The 19,767-nt window shown below is 38.6% G+C and overlaps 1 protein-coding gene across 1 annotated transcript in view; it reads right to left on the bottom strand.

Moving 5' to 3' along the window:
- NHS (NHS actin remodeling regulator) overlaps positions 1–19,767 on the bottom strand; it is a 1,450,195-nt gene that overhangs the window by 376,542 nt on the left and 1,053,886 nt on the right. Inside the window, exon 2 of the mRNA XM_044073055.1 lies at positions 9,995–10,147. Coding sequence (XP_043928990.1) covers positions 9,995–10,147 — 153 coding nt within the window. The remainder of the gene's footprint in view (positions 1–9,994; positions 10,148–19,767) is intronic.

Below are 19,767 nucleotides of genomic sequence, written 5' to 3'. Positions count from 1 at the left end.
GGTCAGTCTGAGGTGCTCAGTGGACTGAGACCTCAGGATATCTAGGTTTTCCTCGACCAGTAGCTGCCAGTGCCATCTCTCATTAGTAACTCCTCTTTCTTTCTGAAATGAGCTATAGGGGCATTTTCTATTAGTTCTAACCACACCTCCTTATGGTGACATCAGCATTGCTTCACTGTGGAGAATCTAATGTCCATACTCTGGCATGTGCATGCTCCCTTCCACACATGCTAATTGAAAGCTTCTCTCACTGGCTTGGGATATTTACCAGACATTTCCCTGAACAATGGCCTACAGCAAGCTTCCTCTTACTGAGAATTACAGCCAATTAGGCAACGCATTTCTCTCACCCTGAACTGGGTGAGCTGGCATTGCCACTCACTCTCACTTCTTGACATACTCCTCCAGTGCCTGAGCCACTAATCAGACTCAGATTATCTGGGTCCTGGTCTCTTCTTAATCCAGCTATACCACAGAGCCAGGCATTAATTATTTTCTTTTTGATTAATTCCCTATATTTCAGCTTTAGTAGCTGTTTTTCACAGATAATTATGATGACCTTCTTTAACCACAAGATGGCAGCCAGCAGCTAGTTCAAGATGACTTGCAAAAAAAAAAAAAAAAACAATGCCACTGCATTAGGCCTGACTGTGAAAGCTATTGAACATTACACTAAAACATTTCTTGCGCAGTTTCTGTATAAAATGTGAAATTAATCAGCTGACTGTGGTTGTTTTCTTTTTTCTTTCTTTAACATAATTTCCATGCTTTCCAAATATGTCTATGTTAATCAACTATTTCTGACACAAAAATATGGATTAAATTCAGAAAATAGCAGGAATTTCTCTTTTTAGTTTGTTAATTATATTAATTAACTTGGGTAAGCAAAGTGCTGAAAACTAACATTTTCATCTGTAACTGGAGATGGCCTTAACAGACAGTGGGAGAAATTTTGTCAGAAAACTAAACCAGTCCAGAAAAAAAATTTCAAAAATTTAAAAAGTGTGAGTTTAGAGAAAGTTTCAAGCATAACTTATTTCTCAGATGTGGCATTTCCTTTGTTTTTAGAATTTGTTATTGTTTTCAACATAAAACAATAACAGAGTAAAAAAAGCATTCTCGGTCTTAATAAATAAAGCAGCTGGCATTTAAAGTTACACGAATGTATGCAGATGCATCCATTCATTCTGCGGGATGGTGAAAGAGATTGGTGGTTTGTTTGGCTGTTTGTCACTTGCATGCAGAGACTTCTTGGTGACAGAGGTCACCCAGGCATTTGGGTTGTGAGCCTGGAGCTCCCAAGCTGGTGGGTGCAGCTCTCCCTGCTAGAAAAATATATACCTAGGTATGAACATAGGGAGAGTAGTTATGTGGGTGATGACTTCAGCCTTGGGGGTGTGGGTAATTAGAAATGCCACAGCCACTCAATTAATGAAGACCTTGGTTTAAGAGCTAGCAGGATGGGGGCTGAGACAGAGAGAGAGAGAGAGAGGATCACTGCCCTGTGAGTCTATTGGCCTTATAGTCTGGATGGTTTATGAAGGGGAGGAGCCACAAAAGATGATGGTCCTCATAGAATCACTTGGCTCTGTAAAATGTCACTGTTGGAAGAAAAAGTGACTATCATAAAAACACAACAGGCACTCATTCACTCCTATGGGAGTACTTACAGTGTAAGTAAGTTATTCGAAGTTGAGGGGTGGGCTTCGTATTAGTGTGTGTACATATGTGAAGTTGTATGCACATGTGAGTATGTTTGTGTCTGAGTATGTGTCGGTCTGGGTGGTCATACTGGGGAGGCTAGGTATTAAATTGAGAGCCTGGTTGTGTGTATGTCTGTGTTTTTGTGTTTGAGCATATATGTGGGTGACTCAATGATGTTTCCATGACTGTGATCAACTATAGGGGGACATGTTTGTTTTGTGTGTGCGTGCGTGTGTGTGTGTGTGTGTGTGTGTGTGTGTGTGTGTGTGTGTGTGTGTGTGTGTGTGTGTGTGTGTGTGTGCGTGTGTGTGCGTGCGTGTGTGTGTGTGTGTGTGTGTGTGTGCGTGTGTGTGTGTGTGTGTGTGTGTGTGTGTGTGTGTGTGTGTGTGTGTGTGTGTGTGTGTGTGTGTGTGTGTGTGTGTGCGCGCGTGTGTGTGTGTGTGTGTGTGTGCATGCACATATGTGAATGTCTTGCAGTATATCTTGCAGATGATCAGAAAGATAACCATCTTGCACTCAATGCTGCTAAAACTAAATATTTACCCCGTCCAAAACTAGTAACCTTGATAAAAATGTATTCTCCATCACCAGCCAAAATAACACATCTCTTGAGCTGGTATCTGAAGCCAAACTACTAGGGGTCCAAATCGATGACAAGCTCAAATTCAACTCCCATGTACTACTAATTATAAAAAAACCCACCAAAAACTGGGCATACTCTACCAACACAATCTGTTCCTCACCTCAACTTCCAAAATTACTCTCTCTACCACATTTCTCCTTCCCTCCCTTCTCTATGGTGCCCCACGTCTAACAAACCTACAATCTTCTCTGAAAACCAAACTGTCCTCTTGTTACAATAAAATAGCCAGATTCGCCACCAGTAACAAATCATCTACCCGTCACTGTGAACCACTCCACAAACTCAACTGGCTAGAGCTTCCCAACTACCTCACCTACACTCAGCTCACCTATGCACATAAACTCATTTGCCAGCCATCCCTCTGTTCCTCTCTCTCAACTACCTTTAAAATGCATCAAACACAAAGACTTCTAAGATCTAACAATCAAAACCTCATAGAAGTTTACAGACCCCTACACCCTCCAGGACAAAACCTCTTGTCCTTCTCACTAGCACGCCTGTGGAACTCCCTTCTCCCCTCCATTCATACAATTGCTAGCCTCCCATACTTTAAAAAATCACTACACTCTCATCTAACATCCTCATGGGAATGCTCCTGTTCACATCCCTCATAACCTACTCTCTACTCCCAACACTTTTTCCTCTTTCCTTTCTCTCAAATCCCAGCTAGCAAATTCATGCTTGCTTCTAGCATACAACTCCTTATTTGTACCCAGGAATTCTTAATAAAAAAAAAAACAAAACTACTTCTCTTTTGGTATTTTTGCCTGTATTACTTGTTTGATATTTTTTGATCTAACTTATAACCAGAAATTCTACAATGTTTTTCTCTATAATCCTCATGTAAACTATCTGTGGAACATAATCTTTGTATAATCTGTATGTGGAACTTAATCTTTGTATAATCTGTATGTGGAGCTTTTCTCCCCAGGACTCCATTGAAAATGGGTTCTTTAGGCCCAATGGACTATCCTGGTTAAACAACTGCAAATAAATAAATAAATATGTTTGTGTGCATGTGTGAATGTCTGGCAGTGTGTGTGTGTGTCTGTGCAAGTACAGGGGGGTATCTTTGCCAATACAATGCATGGCCTCATAGGGAGAACACTAGGATGGGCAGGTCTGACAGTGCTGCTGTGGGCTAGTGTGCAATTCAGAGACATGCTAATGAGCTGATCAAATCTGTCTCTGAATTACATTTTCTCACCATCACTGTAATTGACTGACCTGTGCTGGGTAACTGCTGGGAGTGGTAAGTCCTTACACAAATCCTAAGGATACTGTCAGTACACTTAATGTTTTATGTGTTCACAAGAAATTCCTTTTTAAGTTTTTGCTTACTAAAATTTTGTTTGTGTCTTTCGGCTTTTCCCGGTTAGGGGTCGCCACAGCGTAACTTCGGTCCGCTAATGATTGGTAGTGGATTTTTACGTACTGGGTTACCAGCCCTGACGCACAACCTTCAACGAAGGCACGCCCCATTCATGTATGCCTCCACATAGAAGACGCTCTAGCTGAGAATCGAACGGGACAACGTCTTGCTATGAGGTGACAACGCTACCGTTTTTGCTTACTAAAATATTTACAGAAATATAAATAACATCTCTCTGCCTTACTAACAATATAATAACACTCAATATCTCTTGAGCTGTATAGTGCAAATGTTTGTGTCTTTTGGCTTTTCCCGGTTAGGGGTCACCACAGCGGAACTCCAGTCTTCTAATGATTGGTAGTGGATTTTTACGTACAGGGTTACCAGCCCTGATGCACAACCTTCAACGAAGGCACGCCCCATTCACGTATGCCTCCACACAGAAGACGCTCTAGCTGAGAATCGAACGGGACAACGTCTTGCTATGAGGCGACAACGCTACCGCAGCACCACTGCCAATGCCAATTTTTTGGAACATCATTTAAGGTTTCACTTGATGTTATGCTGTAATGGTTCTGGAAAATATTGTACAACTGGATTTTTTTTTTTAAGCATCTGTGTTAAACACATGACACTTTTCAAAAAGTGGCATAGATACACATACAGCAATTGAAAAGAAATCAACTCATAACTACATTTATTTTGTTATTTCCATGCAATATACATATATATTTTTATTTACTATCATTCACTGAAACATTTTATAAGCTTCTCAATTCATACGTTCATAGGCAAGTACTAGGCTAACAGCCTTTGTGGGCCATTTTACTTCCCTCACAGATGAGAATCAAACACTGTACCTTATGTCTGTGAGATAAACATCTTAACCATTAATCCAACCGCCATCACTCCTCCTCTTCCTCCTGAATATTATTCTGCCTGTGTTTCCATAAACTCCATTTATTTTTATGTAATTTACTCCTTCCCTTTTCTAAAGACCCCACTCCAGTTCTTTTATCTACTATACTGTATTCAGTACATCAACCATAGTCGGCCTAGATCTGGATTTCCATTTTTTAGAAATTATTTTTTTGGGCTGCCAATAACATTAAACTTGGCAAGATCTTATTATTTCTGGGCAATTCCAATCCTGTATTCCAGCTTAAAAGAAACATTTCCTTAGTTAGAACCATATACTCCCCCAATTTTTCAGACAAAGTACTCTGTAGGGAAATTGTATAATCTGCCCATTTGTTACATTACCAAAAACATGTTCTCACTTTCCTCTCTTTTCCCATCACACCTCCAGCATTTACCAACTACTGGAGGAGAAATTCTCTGAAGTCTGCTTGGGTATAGATATACCTGTGCAATTACTTCCAGGCAAAATCCCTAAACCTTCTAGACTCTGCTGCATACCTGGGAACTGTACAGATGTCCTCCCATTGCCCTTTGTATATGGCCTGTCCAGTTTCTCTTCCCAATATTCGCTAACCTCCTCTAATTGATTCTTATAGTTATCTTGCAATGTTTTATATGCCCTACTAATTATCCATTTTATAAGATCAACTTCTGTTATAAACTCAGCTAAAAACTCTGCCAGAGCTGGTATTTCATACAAAAATCCACCATCCCTTTCTCTTTGCCTTTACTTTGATATCAGTCCAGTCTCTAACCTGTAGTTCAAACTTCTGCTTGGCCTCATCCCATACTGTTACCTTTCCCTTTCTAGTTTTCTGCTCCCCAAATTTTGGTTCCTTTGCTTATATTATCCAGTAATTCTGTTCCCATCTTGCATACTTTCTATAACCGTATTTGTTTTGTAGATATCCCTATTGATAAAGTCTACTTTATCAATTCCCATGTTGGCTTAATTCTTAGAATACTTTCTGCTACTTCATGAATATAATATTCTTATGGTTGTTGTTATTCTGTTTAAGGACCTGCATCAAAAATTCTAGTCTCTCCTTACTCCTCATGGAAATATTGTGTATAAGCATTATTATTAGCAATCAACTACCAGTATGTCCAGTACAGTGCATTATACATGGACAGCAACAATATGTGTTTCTATCTGCTACCTTTATATTTCACACTATGTCCCTCAATAACATGTTACCCAATTATGAAAATATTAGCTTCCAGGTTAGATTATGATTTCCGGGGGAACCTTGGGATTTATGTCCTCCAAAATGTTTTTCCCCCAATCATTTTGCTTTGTTAATTATTATAGGATCAGGAGGCATTAATTTGAGACACAAAAGATCTATTTAGGCAATACTAACATTTTATCATATTGATTTTTCTCATCAATAATAACATGTATTGTGACCATTGCTGTATTTTTTCTGTATAGCATATTATTGTTACTGTTAGGTGTCAAGGAAGTGAAATGATACATTGTATACAATCTTCTTAAAAAATACTTTGTCTACAGCTAGCATTAGTAAACGTACCTTTTGGCTTTATTTTTATAATATAATCTTTGATTTTGTGATTTACTTGATATTCTATAACATTTCCAACTTTATTTGTAAATTAAATAAAAGCTCTGACTGATCTAGAAATGTCTGTAGTGGTCAGTAAAAATCATCATCATGAAGGAAGTATTTCTAGTCTGGTATATCAGTGTATTAAATTGATTTTTCTATAAAATTTTATCAAAAGTGTCTATAGCTACGATAAACAAAGTGATCAACGGCATTATTGCCTTAATCCAGTTGACTTATGAGAGCTCTTGGAGCCTTGCCTATGACTAAAGAGATTAGTTTCTGTGCTACTTAAAATCATCTTTACTATGTTTAACAAATGAACTGGAATCTCCAAGTAATTGTCAGTTTAAAATCTAAAATACCTGCTTACCATATCAAATGCTTTCTGTACATCTACTAATATCAAAGATCACAGTCCAGGTGACCCAAGTTTGACTAGTAGCTATGGTATTTGGCAGGGCAGGCAGGGAGAATAGGTCCACCGATCCTGGCCGAAGATTGTCAGATAACAGGGGGAGCATGCGTGCACAGACTGAGGAGATATAGATGTTTCTTATGGTGGTGCAAGTGCTTACTGGTGATCGGGTTGGTTCCGCTGGGCTAGTAGCCTCTTTTCTGGGGAAAAGTGGCCAGGGCAACAGGGAACTACCGCTACTCTTTCACGCTGCTACATGGTGCCAGAAGGCTCCTACAGCAACAAGGAAGAGGCCTAAGGGAAGAAGCACCAGCATGGAGGAGAAGAGAAAAACTGTAGAGAGTTGGAGGTGGAATTTGGTGAAAAAGTAAAAATAAGAAAATGGAAATTTTAAAATATTTCTCCTAAACTTAAAAGGAAGGAAAAGCAACAATGTTAGACTACTTTCAGTAAATGTCAACAATTAACGGTGTGAGAAGGATAGTGATACTGGAAGGGTGAGCTAAATGTGATGTGGATGTTATTCTGTAAGAGGATGTAAGATTCCTGACAAGAGAAGAAAGACTGCAAAGACAGAAATTATGGTGTCTATATATAATATGAAACTTAGAAAGTGAATGTTGTTCTTGAGCTGCTGTGTTTTGCAACAGTGAAAATACTAGATGTAACATTAGTAAAGATGGGAAGGTTAATTGCTGTGGATGTGAGGTGAATAGAATATATTCATGGAATTACAGCATTGTATGCATATATAACTGGCAAGGAAAGCGAGAATCTGATTCCTCAAATATTAGACTATGTGGTAGTTAACATCAAAATTATAATTGCAGCAGATTTTAATTGTGATTTAAGGGGATCATATAAAAAGAAAGGGAAAGATGTTAAAAATACAGGAAGTGATAAAATATGGTAAATTAGCTGTGTGGTACAAAGTCAATGGACTTATAGTAGGGAGACACTTGGATCTGAAATTGATTATTTTGTATTATCAGAAGGCTTGGGGGTAGTAGATGGTGATACAGTTTATAAAGGATTATGTATTGAGATACTACAATTTATATGGAAGAAAGATAGAATGAAATAAAAAATGGTGAAGCATCACATTAAATAACACAGATTATAATTTTTTTATGAGAATAGTACAGAAGAAAATGGAAGGAAAGAAGGAGGGAGGATATTATGGAAGAAAATATATGTGGTATAAAAGGGAAGGGATGTTAAGAATTTTTATTGGTTCTGAGAGAAATTGCCGATGATATTTTAAGTAAAATAAAGGGAGAACATGAAACTTATAGTAGGTGATATTAGCAAGGTATTTGATACAGTAGGACATGATGCTTTGTGGGATGTTATGGAGAAGTATGGAACTGGTAATAAAATTATGAGAGCATGCATAGCAGCATATCAAAATAGTAGAGTCAGAGTGTCAGTGAATGGGCGACTGAGTAAAAAAATATGCATGAAGTGTGATATAAGACAGTGATGTCCTATAAGTGGAATATTGAATGCAGCGTTGTTACCTCACAGCAAGAGGTTCTCCCGTTCGATTCTCGGCTGGAGTGCGGGGAGTGCCTTCTGTGTGGAGTCTGCATGTCCTCCCCGCAGTTGGGTTGGCATTCGAAAGATATGCGTAAATGGGCGTGCCTTCGATGAAGGTTGAACGTCGAGCTGGCACCTCAGCGTTCGTGAAAATCTACTGCCAATCATTAACGGACCGGAGTTTCGCTGTGGCGACCCCTAACCGGGAAAAGCCGAAAGACAACAACAACAGTGAGTGAAGCAACTTATAAAATGGAAGATGCTGGATATGTGATGCAAAGGAGGTGGTGATTCCAGTGGTTTTTATATACTCAGATGATACAGTGGTAGTTGCTAAGAACAATATATGGATGAGGGAAGTTTCGGTTTGTTTGAATGGATTTTAAAAGGAAAAAGGAATAGCCATGAATAAAGATAAAAGTAAGGGTTTAGTGATGTGGTAAAAATTTGGGGTGTGTATTTTTCAATGAATGAAATGTCTTTGCTAGGAAAATAATTTGGGAACAATAATGTAGTTATGATGCAAGAGGAGGGTTTGATAAAAGAAACGAGGGAAGTATGTTTTCTGTGGAGGACATAAAGATTAGCATTCATGGAAAAAGGTTTATCTGGTGAAATCTGTATTCTGGGGAAAGCAGCAAAAATGACAAATGTTTACATGATCCCAGAAAAATATGAAAAGGAAATGATGTAAGTGGTGTTTTCTTTCATATGGGATTAAATATTAAACCTAGTGAAAAGAGGTGGTTGTATATGAGTGAAGATGAAGGAGGGTTGGGGTTACTAAATCCACTTGTTTGTTCTGCTTCTTTAAACTTTTATATAGAGTATTATAGTGGGTAATGAAGAGACTGCAAAAGCACTAGTGAAAAGGTTCAAAATGTAAGTACAAAAAGCTGTGGGACATGATGACAATAAGACAAAGAGAAACAATATGTAAATGAAGAAATTAAAAATTATCAAGAAAAAATACTAACATGGGAAGTAAAAACTGATGTCACAGAGAATGATTTAGTATAATAATGTGACAAAACAATATTATTATGTAATCCATGGGAGACTTTGCCATAAGAAATGAATAAAGCCATTAAAGTAAGGAAAAAGCGGAGAACCAAGATAACAGAGAGTCAGGATTTCCTATGGAGACTGGTAATAAACAAGTTACCAGGAAAGGGGAATATCCCATAAAAACAAAAAAAACTTGAAAGAGTGTGTTGATTTTGTAGGGACGAAGGGACAACAACAGTGCACAGCGATACCACTACCATCTTCTTTAACTCTGATTCCAGTCTTATGGATGAGAAGAAAAGTGATGCAGACTGAGTGGGAATTCCAGAACTCACCTTCCAAGGATGGTATTCTCTTATCTGCTACATTTCGTGTTGTTGAGATTCAAGCCTACCTGGAATCCCACCTGCAAATGCAAATGCTTCTTCACTCCTAGCAGCCTTTTATGTGTTTGTTATTGGGATTAGTAAGCACTTGTAAACGATGTTCATAATCTGTTGCCACTGAGTGACATATTTATTGTTGCATTTCTGCACTGAGCTAACCCCACCAACACCATCACCAAAACACAAGCTTAGATCCCATTTTTCTGTCATCATATGGAACATTTCTGATGAGTCTAGAGTGTGCTTCTGTAAATATGAAACATTGAGACATTCCCTGAAACTGTGATGATATGATCTGATTGAACATTGCCAAAGCAGATTGATTAGCCAGTCTTAATTATCATCACAAAAACATGCAAAGTCCCTGCCTCACTTGTTCTACAGTCCTATGTAATGTTATTTGTGCTAGTAAAATAAAAAATGGAGTGGCAGTACCTCTCAGCAGTGCCCTGAGGTGCTGTTTGGCATGGAAGTGCATCTCTTCAAGACAAGGAGGCCTGGATGAAGGCTGGAACATGGTTCTCTGCTGCTGCCATGGTGCTTGGAAATGTACTGTCAGTTTACTCTCCACATCAAGGTTTGAAACAGCTGTTAAATAAAAGGAGAAAGAGCTTGTATAAGAACACTTTTTTTCTTTTTGCATTAATTACAACAGCTTAAAACCATAATTGAAAACCAAACAATGCAACCTAAAGTCCTAAGTCACACATACCTCAAAACTAAAATTTTCTTGCAACCTCAAATCATAAAATATATATTTGAATTTGGGGATGTATACTGTATGTTCTCAGTATTAAAATAAAATAATTTTCTGATCTAGAGAGAGTGAGAGAGAGAAAGAGAGATGATATCAAACTGCTTCACAGTATTGACGGTGCAGGGGGGGGTCCTGCACTGTGATGTGGTATTGGTATTGGTTTTATGTAATCTAACACGTATGTTGCTCAGGTTGGTAAAATTTTGATTAGTAGCTAGACAGGTTGGCTAACAAATATCTTTACAAGTAGCCTGCTTGCTTTTGCTGATCTTTCACAGGTGAGGATATTTTCAGTATTTTAAACATCCAAGTATATGTCTATGTAATCCAACTATTGTTGTTTACATTATATGTACTTCTATATACCATACATATCTGCATACATGACACACAAGTACACACATGTAAATGTCTGTCTGTATGTGAGGGTGTGTAAATATACATTTACTCAAATTAAAAGCTTAGAGTAATGCTTCATACCACCTGCCTCTCTAATATAACAAATGGCATAACTACTCAAGAGAAAGGTCTTAGTTAAGTAACCTTTTTTGTTCAACAGTGAAGTACAATTACAGACAAGTGCAAGGCCATATGGCAGGCAAATTCATTCATTCATTTTTCTAATCTGCTTGTCCCGCTGATGGCTGCTGCAGTAGAAAAGGGTATACTTGACTGCCCTAATTCAATCAACCATCTTCAACTCATCCTGTGGGATCCCAGACATACCTCTCAACCTCTTAACTGCAAGAAATCTGAACAAAGCCTGACAAAATGGGGGAAAAGGCCCAAAAATAGGGACACATTTTAATACTGCTCTTATAAACTTAGAAAGTTGCCAGAATAACAGGTTTTGTGTTACCATACATTTTCTGAAGGATATAAAGTCTGAAACTCAAATGGTTGCCATTATTTATTGACTTTAATCCTTAAATCATCCTAGTGATTTGTCAAAAAAAACACAATATTTATGAGGAACAGACCAAAAATATGAGGCAAAAATCTGGACATTCTGTGAAAATCTGTACAGTTGAGAGGTGTGATCCCAGACTTTTCCAGTCCAGCTGAGAGACAGAATTTCATTGCAGGTTGCAGTTCAAAAACAGTAGCTGCTGCATAGTGTTATCAGCTTCATTCCCTAAGCAAGCTGTTTACACTGAGCGACCTAGAAGTCTAGTAAGCAGGATTCACAAGTTAATCTGCAATGATGACCACAGGTCTGGCTCAGCAGTGCATAGTGTGATTCTGGGAGTACCTTTTATACTGTGCGCCCGCACTGCATGGAAACTGGCACAATGACTGATGTAGCTATGCTCACACATCCTGCCTGATGTTAACTCAATGGAAGGTTGTTGGGGCACTAACTATCTAAGCAATGGAAGACTGATCTAAATCACTATCTGACTCTTTACTCTGTCACACTCCCTCATTAAATATTCACGAGTAGTCCAGCCACTGCTCTTTATCTGAACTGCAGTTTGTGTTTCAGTTATGGCCAGGTGCAGTAAAATCAGTTATGGAGGTGTTTTCTGAATATCAAGAGAAACTGGGAGCAATGGTGGATTTAAATATTAACATGAACAATATGGCCCTGCAACTCAGTGACCCCTGCTTGTCAGAATATATTAAAACTTCCCAGGTTATCACAAAAATGTCTGTCCACAACAATCTTGAAGTCATTTCCAAAATGTGGGAAAAAGGTGGTTACATTGTTGGCAGGACCTCTAAATCCAACAAAAAAAGTTTCGCTCCATAGTGACTAACCCCCTGTCTCTTACATGTGCCACGCTTTCCACTATATTATCAGGATCTCAGGTCTAAATCAGCAATCTGATGAGATAGTAGCCTAAAGAAGGGGCAACTACAGGACAGAAGGGAACATTATTTTAATGAACCAACATACTGCTGGTGGGATTGTTATCATAGATGGTCGAACAGGGTATGGGAAGCCAAGGCCTTGTTATGCACATATATGTATGCATCTTCAGTACCCAGCTCAGCGGCATGGCTCGAATGAGTATCACAATACTACTCTGAACTATAATAATTCTATAACATTAAGATACAAAGTGGTAGTGAAAGCCTTTTAGTGCATAACATGTCATCATTCACCGTAAGTTTGTCCACTGACAACATGCAAGTAACGTGTGAAACGTACACTGTGTATTAACAGCAGAATGATTCAAATAAATTCAGATAAATAATGACAAAGATTTTTAAGATATAACTCTGACAAATGCTTTAGTATAGAATACACCACAAAAAAAGGAAACGTAACTAAGACAATTTTATAACTTCATAAAATGAAGGAAACAACTACAGGTAGCTCAACTGACACTGTTTGGGGAATCTAGACACAAACTAATAATAATAAAATGGATACGATTTTAGAATGATTCCTTCAAGAAGGGGAGAAGTCTGCACTGAAATTTTATCAGCCTTTCATCAGCTAAAGGATAAATACACAAAATATTACTAAAAGAAACAAGTGATATGCACACTGTTATTGTGAGAAAGTACATGCAGGAAATCAGTGTGTGTCAATGATGTGTAGAATTCAAAATTTCTTCATTGGAAAATAGACAGAATCTTTAGGTGTGGTATAAAGCTGACAGACTGAACACAAATATATATCTATAAGCACCTTTGGAAGTTCCAATGTTATGTTTGCAAAGAATATGTAATGGATACACAGTAAAATGTTTGCATATATAATATACCATTCTTTAACCATCCAATACATATACAGTGCTAGATGTGCAATTGTGATAAACCAAGTTGTTTTCCTACAAAGGGGTTCCATTTCGGCTATCCTTGGGAGCAAAACTCAAGCATTCACCACATATTGGAACCCACATGTTGGAGAATAACTGGGTTTATCTTGGGCGTGCCAGCTGTTATTTACAACATTTTGTGGAGCAGTGAAAATATTTAAGAAAAATAATTTGAAAATACACATAAGAGCCAGTTCTGTTGGCATACAGTGGTAAATACTTAACTATGTCCTAGGTGTTACATGTTAGATTAGCAGCTCAAATGCCTGTTGGAGCTGATGCAGGGAGGATAAGAGTGCTATGCTTCAGGGGAAAGGGCAGTATAGGGACATACTATAAAATAATTCCTCAGAAGATGGGTGGATATATTTGGGGGCAGTTCTGGAGTGTGCCTTTGGCCTGGAAAACTGTGAACATGGTAGCTTGTATCAGCAGATGCGTGGAAGAATGTACATGCATGAGGAAGCATAGTGGCCTGCACAGTGATACGGGTCACATGTGCCCCCTGGAGGGAGGGGTTAGGGCTTAAAAAGAAAAGACAAACATCCTCACTGCCATGATGCCAGCAACAGCACAAGCAACTCTGATGGCTGCCTGGATGATGGCTCCTCTGGAATTATGGGAGGCTTAGTGGTGGCAGGCACAACAGCCAAAAGCATATAATAATGTATTAATTAGTTTTGAAGTAGCTCACATTACCACTGTAGCAGTTTCTTTGATCTAAGTCATAATGAACAACCTTTCATTAGAACATAATAAAAAAACTTTGAATATACTAAACACCTTTGAAGAGAGTGAACAAGAAAAGTCTGAGTAGGGTGACTGCCTGGCTGCATGAATAAAGATTGATTTACCAGGGACTGATACTCAGAAGTGTATCACTATATATACTGAACTCACAATAAAACAGCAACAATTGACACTCAATGTTTTTCAGAGGTTATCTATAATACTGCAATCTTGCTCTTTAAAAAGAAATCAGAAATATTGTACATTTGTGATCTCACATTTGTTAGCCACATTTCAGTTGTAATCGAGCCTGGCTGCCTCATATTCCACTATACACTCTATTACATTGGAGGATATACTTTTTAGAGAGAAAAGGATAACAAATGCAGCATTTTAACCAGGATAACAGGATATTTTGTGAATCTTTACAACTGACTACTCCTCCTACACTTACTTACTAAAATCTATAACTGAAATTAATGAATATTTTGAGCATAAAAATGAAAGTTGGCTATGCTTAAAATGGCCCACAAGGACAGCTAGCCTAGTACTTACCTAGGAGCTAATAATAATAATAATAGTAATAATAATGACAGAATTCACTCAAAATAAGAAAAACATCTTGAAAAGCATCATGTGCTCTGTGATCCAGATTTGATGTAGGCCTGACTCCAGAATGCAAACTGCATATAGAATGACTACTTCCTAGTGGCTTTCTGGATGCCTCTGCTATGTGCTGCAAAATAAGTTGTTGATGATGAGCAGAAAGACACATTTCACATGGTATCACACAAGCAGTAAATGTAGATTTACTACTTTCCTCTCCCATTGCAAAATGAAGTATGTCTTGAGTATGTTTACCCCTCTTTGTAATATATAAATATATACACATGTCAAGTGTCATAGGTTCTTGTGGGTCATTTTAAGCCTAGCCAATTACCCCATGTGAGAATCGAACCCTGCACCTTGTGTATGTAAGGAAAACACCTTAACCATCATGCCAAGTCACTCCTTGTAATATATGTCTTCTCTACTTTCCACCATTACAATTAAAAATATAGGCATGTATCTAGTGAATCCTCTGTCCTGTGTCTCAGTTCTGAAACAAGTAACAGCTGATCATGCTTATGTCAAGGGTTGTCCCCACATTCCATTCCCCATCAAATGTCTGTCAGAATGCTCATTTCACTGTTTTGTTGAATCACTCCTAACATTTTATGCAATGTGACGTACCAGAGCAATCCATGAATGAACTGTGTGTGCACCTTATTTGCATTAGCATTCTGCCTGGAGGCCTAGGGCAGTGGAAATTCTGTAGGCACTGGACATTGCTGGGTGCTGGGTTTAACACTCCTTTTTAATGCTGTTTGGAAGGCTGGGGTAGTACCTGCAGATTATCAGGGGAAAGAAGGATATGTTTTAGTTATACAGGGATCACATTCGTGCTGGGAAAGAGATTCCATCCAATAGCTGAACCTCTCATTTAGTGCAGCAATACAGATCCTGTTCTAGCTGTGAAATAATAGCTCAATTGTTCTTGCACAGAGACTGAAGAGCTTATGAAGTTTGTTTTTACTGTCTTCAGATGTCATGTGAACTTGGAGAAGGCATATAATCATGCATCCTAAAATGTTGTGAGAAAAGTGCTACAACAGTGTGGGGTCTCTTGGATCCTGCATTTCAAGAGTGGGAGTTGTGCCTGCATTCTTGGTCTTAAGCTGAATAAATTCATGACAGGCATGAGACTGTGCCAAAGGTGTATCTCCCATCCCACCTGCTTGTGATTTTCTTGGACATAATATCAAGGCACTATCCATTTTATAAATGTGAAGGTCGCATATTTTTGTTTGCTGATCAAGTTGTCCATCTTGCTTCAAGTAATTGCAAACTCCACATGCAGTAGAGTGTGAGGCAGTTTGGAGGAAAATCACCATCTCAAAATTGGGGTCATAGTTCTCTCCCTGAAAACAGTAGATTGTTCTCTGCAAACAAGGGGGAATAACTACCTCAGATGGAAGAGTTTAAGTATTTTGGGGTATTGTTCATGGATAAGAGTAGAAAGGATCAGGCCACTGACCACTGGATGGATGCAGCAGGTGTTGTACCAGAAAGTGATGATAAAGCATGAGCTAAATCACAGATTAAAGCATCCTGTTTCTGGCTGTGTCAATGTACCCATCCTCAATGATGTCATGAGCTTTGAGTAATGACTGAAAGGATGACATCATGGATGTAGACAGCAGAAATGAGGATCCTTCACAAGTTTGCTGTCCTCTACAGAACTGGGAGCCAGGAAATCCAGGAGGATCTTGCAGTACAGACAATGCTCCTCCATGTTGAAAGAGGTCAAGTGAAGTGGATGCCCACTGGGTGCTCTCACTGAAAGTGTAACCGACATGGTCCTCTTGGACGTCACCCTGCAGCAGACCTTGGACACAATGGAGGAATTATAGCTCTCTCCTCTTGCCTGAAAATGCCTTTGATATTATGCCACAAAAACAGCTGAAAAATGTTACTGGACATCATCATCATCATCATCAGAAAAAAATGCACATTTGTGATCTCAGTTTTGTCAGAAAATTAGGGAATAATGTCCAACAAAGTACTAAATTCCTCTATAATATTATGCATTCTGATCTCAAGGTTTATCCAATATATAAGCAAACACATTTAGTGCTAACTTCACCCTACCTACCCACACTGTTGCCCCCATTGTCCATGGAAATTGACTTTCCCATGAAATCTCCTTGGAACAAGTCTTAGAATCTCTTTCAAAGGCTAATAATAATATTCTATATGACTAGATAACATACTAGACTGCATTCTCATCAGTGCCAGGTATGCACTATTCATTCCTCTCTTTAACTATTCAAACTCAGACCATCCATAACGTTTGTGCCTGATGCCTGGATTACAGCCACTGTGACTCCCTTACACAAGGAAGCCCTCTCTACAGACCCAGGTAATTATAGACCCAACAACCTACAATTATGCAAAGTCATGGAATGCATCACAGCTGAACTCATTTGTACAGTCATCTTCACTGATCTAGACTCCACACAGTCTCATTTTGTGAAGGGCAGATCTTGTCTCCTAATCCTAGTAAATTTCTTTGAAAAGGTTACAGAAGATGTGCAGACTGCACACCTTGACCTGGCAAAGGTTTCTGATACTATGCCAATTCTGGTATTGCAAAATTCGACACAACTTAATGTGATCCCCTGCACTGTTCACTATCCTACACATCCTATGCTGTGAAAGTTGCTGGTACCCTTTCTGAATATAAAATTTTAACTAGTTGGGTACCATAGGGCATTGTGGTGGGCCCTGTCTTGTTTGACATAAATTTTGTAGACTTATGCGCCAATATTCTAGAAGCGTATTTGACCACGTTTGCCGATGAATGCAAGCTGGGCACTGTTATTCACTCATGCACTGATGCTAAAATGCTGTAGCAAGGGCTGGAATATATACATAATTGGTTTACTGAAAAAAAAAGATTTCAGTCTAAATGGAGGATATACGTTTTAGAGAGAAAAGTGTAACAAATGCAGCATTAGAGTTTGTCTAAAAAGAAGCTCCCGAGTCATATGTTATAAGTGGTACACTTTTCAGCAAATATGGTCTGGGTACTTATGTCATTTGATCATCAAGTTATCGCTATAGTCAGAAAATCCTTTTATACAGCCCAGTTATCTTCCAAGGAAATATCTTCTAGATCCAAAGGATCTTAATGCTTTACTCTTTCCTTATCAGACAAAGCACTGAATGCAGCACCTCCCAATGGTACGTACAGATCCAGATATACTGCTCAGATGGAAAGGCCCCAGTGATTTTTAGCCAAGAAAACTAAAGACTTTAAATCCTTCAGCTATCCTGACAAATTAGTACAACTCTCCTTATACGCAGTAGCCTACCGGCTGCTCCAAGGTGACCTGTGTCCTGCATTGTGCACCATAAAAGATTCAATAAACACTTGTACTAAAGACCTAGACTATACCAAGAAATAAAAAGACTCACAGGAGACATGGGCTCCTAACTCAATGATCAGCCTATGGAATAATTACCACTATAGGTGAAGCAAGCTTTCTGTTTTTATCAGTGTAGTCAGCAATTCCAAACTACAGTATGGCAGAAATGCAGATGAAAAACCCAAAACTTTACAGTTATCACTTAAGTACTTCAGATTCAGAACAGCAACTTTAATTTACCAGTGAAGCCTGAGTTTGGCAGCTCTAATGACTAAGAATGTGCGTTCAGGAAAAAAAACAGAACATTGAATAATTACTTCAAAATTTATCGAGACCTCATAGGACAAACTTTTTTATTGTAAAATTATATTTAGTTTTGAGAATTCCTACATGAAAACTGCTATTCAATGCATGTCACACTCTGTGAAACACTTTGCAAAAATGGTAAAGAGCACCGTCTTGAGAATCAGAGATTAAGGTGTTTAACTGGTATATTTAGAATGAAAAGGGTATGTGATGAATTCGTTTTTTAATGAACAAAATTAAGTTTTATTTTTTTATGCGATTTAGGTCAGGTGATGCTGACTTTTGTCAGCTCTATTTCGACTAATAAATGGCCAGGATGTTTGCAGTTTTGGTGCTCTGGATGCACATCCATTTGGCTTTGAGGATGTCTCCCTTTCAACGTCAGGATTTTCTATTTACTGATAACGGTCCACAGACAGAGAGGCAGAAAGAGAGTGACAAAGAAAAACACACACACACGCACGCACGCACGCTCGAGCGCACACACACGCGTACACGCATGCACGAACGCTCACACACATGCGTGTACACGCACGCACGAACACGCGCGCACACACACACACACACACACACACACACACACACACACACACACACACACACACACTCGCCTACACGAACGCGTGCGCACACACACACACACACACACACACACACACACACACACACACACACACACACACACACACACACACACACACACAATCAATTCTGGAATGCACAACCATGGATAGAAATCCAATAGTCAAAAAACTGTATTCAGAAATACTTGATATATGAGACGGTACCTATGAAAATATGAAATACAGGGAACGTGGATGCGTGAGATGAGACAGTCCAGGTATGAAAGTACTATAAGCATGGTGAAAAGAGAGAGACAGAGAGACAGAAATGAAGAGCGCAGATATGTGGGAAATTAAACATTTGCATAATGCTACATATGACATACAGGGAGATTGCATATATGTAAATGTAATATATTTGAAATATGGAACTATTAAACTGAAGCAGATATATTTATTTATTTGTATTTGTTTACCAGGAAGTCTACTGTGCCAGGGTGAGCCTGTTTTCAGTAGAGGCCTGGAGAGGAAAAGCTCCAAAAACAAACAACATGATAAAGTTACAGAATTAAACACAGAAATCAAGCAGAGATGGTACAGAACACTACATTACAGAATAGGTGATACAATAAAATAGATAATACTAACTATACAGATGTTAGATTTTAAGTATGCAAATCAAACAAGAATACAATTGATGACATGGGATAATAGCGAATGTGTGAACAATACAGTATTGCAGTTTTGCAGTAGAGAGGGAAAGATGGAAAGCAGCAGATTAAATATTCTGAGAGTGAGGGACAGCCTTAGAGCTACTGCTATATAGGATCAAGACTGAACAGAAGATATGATAGGTAACTATGTGGCTGGGTGGCACATGTTGGACTTAGTACGCTGGAAGCACTGAATGTATATAAGGAGTCTAAGTCTTAAGTGAGATGGGGAGGAAAAGTAAGAAGGCTAGGAATATTGTTTTTTTTTTTTATAGTCAGTACTGGTACATGTACATAGCCAATGGGAGAACAGGTGTTGTTTCAGCAAAGGCTTAAAGCATGCAGGTTTGCTAGTAGACCTAACTGAAGGAGGGAGAGTATTCCATAGTTTTGTTATA

The sequence above is a fragment of the Protopterus annectens genome, chromosome 5.part1, assembly GCF_019279795.1.
Source record: "Protopterus annectens isolate FY-2018-M chromosome 5.part1, PAN1.0, whole genome shotgun sequence".
NCBI lineage: Eukaryota > Metazoa > Chordata > Ceratodontiformes > Protopteridae > Protopterus > Protopterus annectens.
The sequence above is the reverse complement of the archived record's forward strand: the minus strand, read 5'-3'. Positions and strand labels throughout refer to the sequence as shown.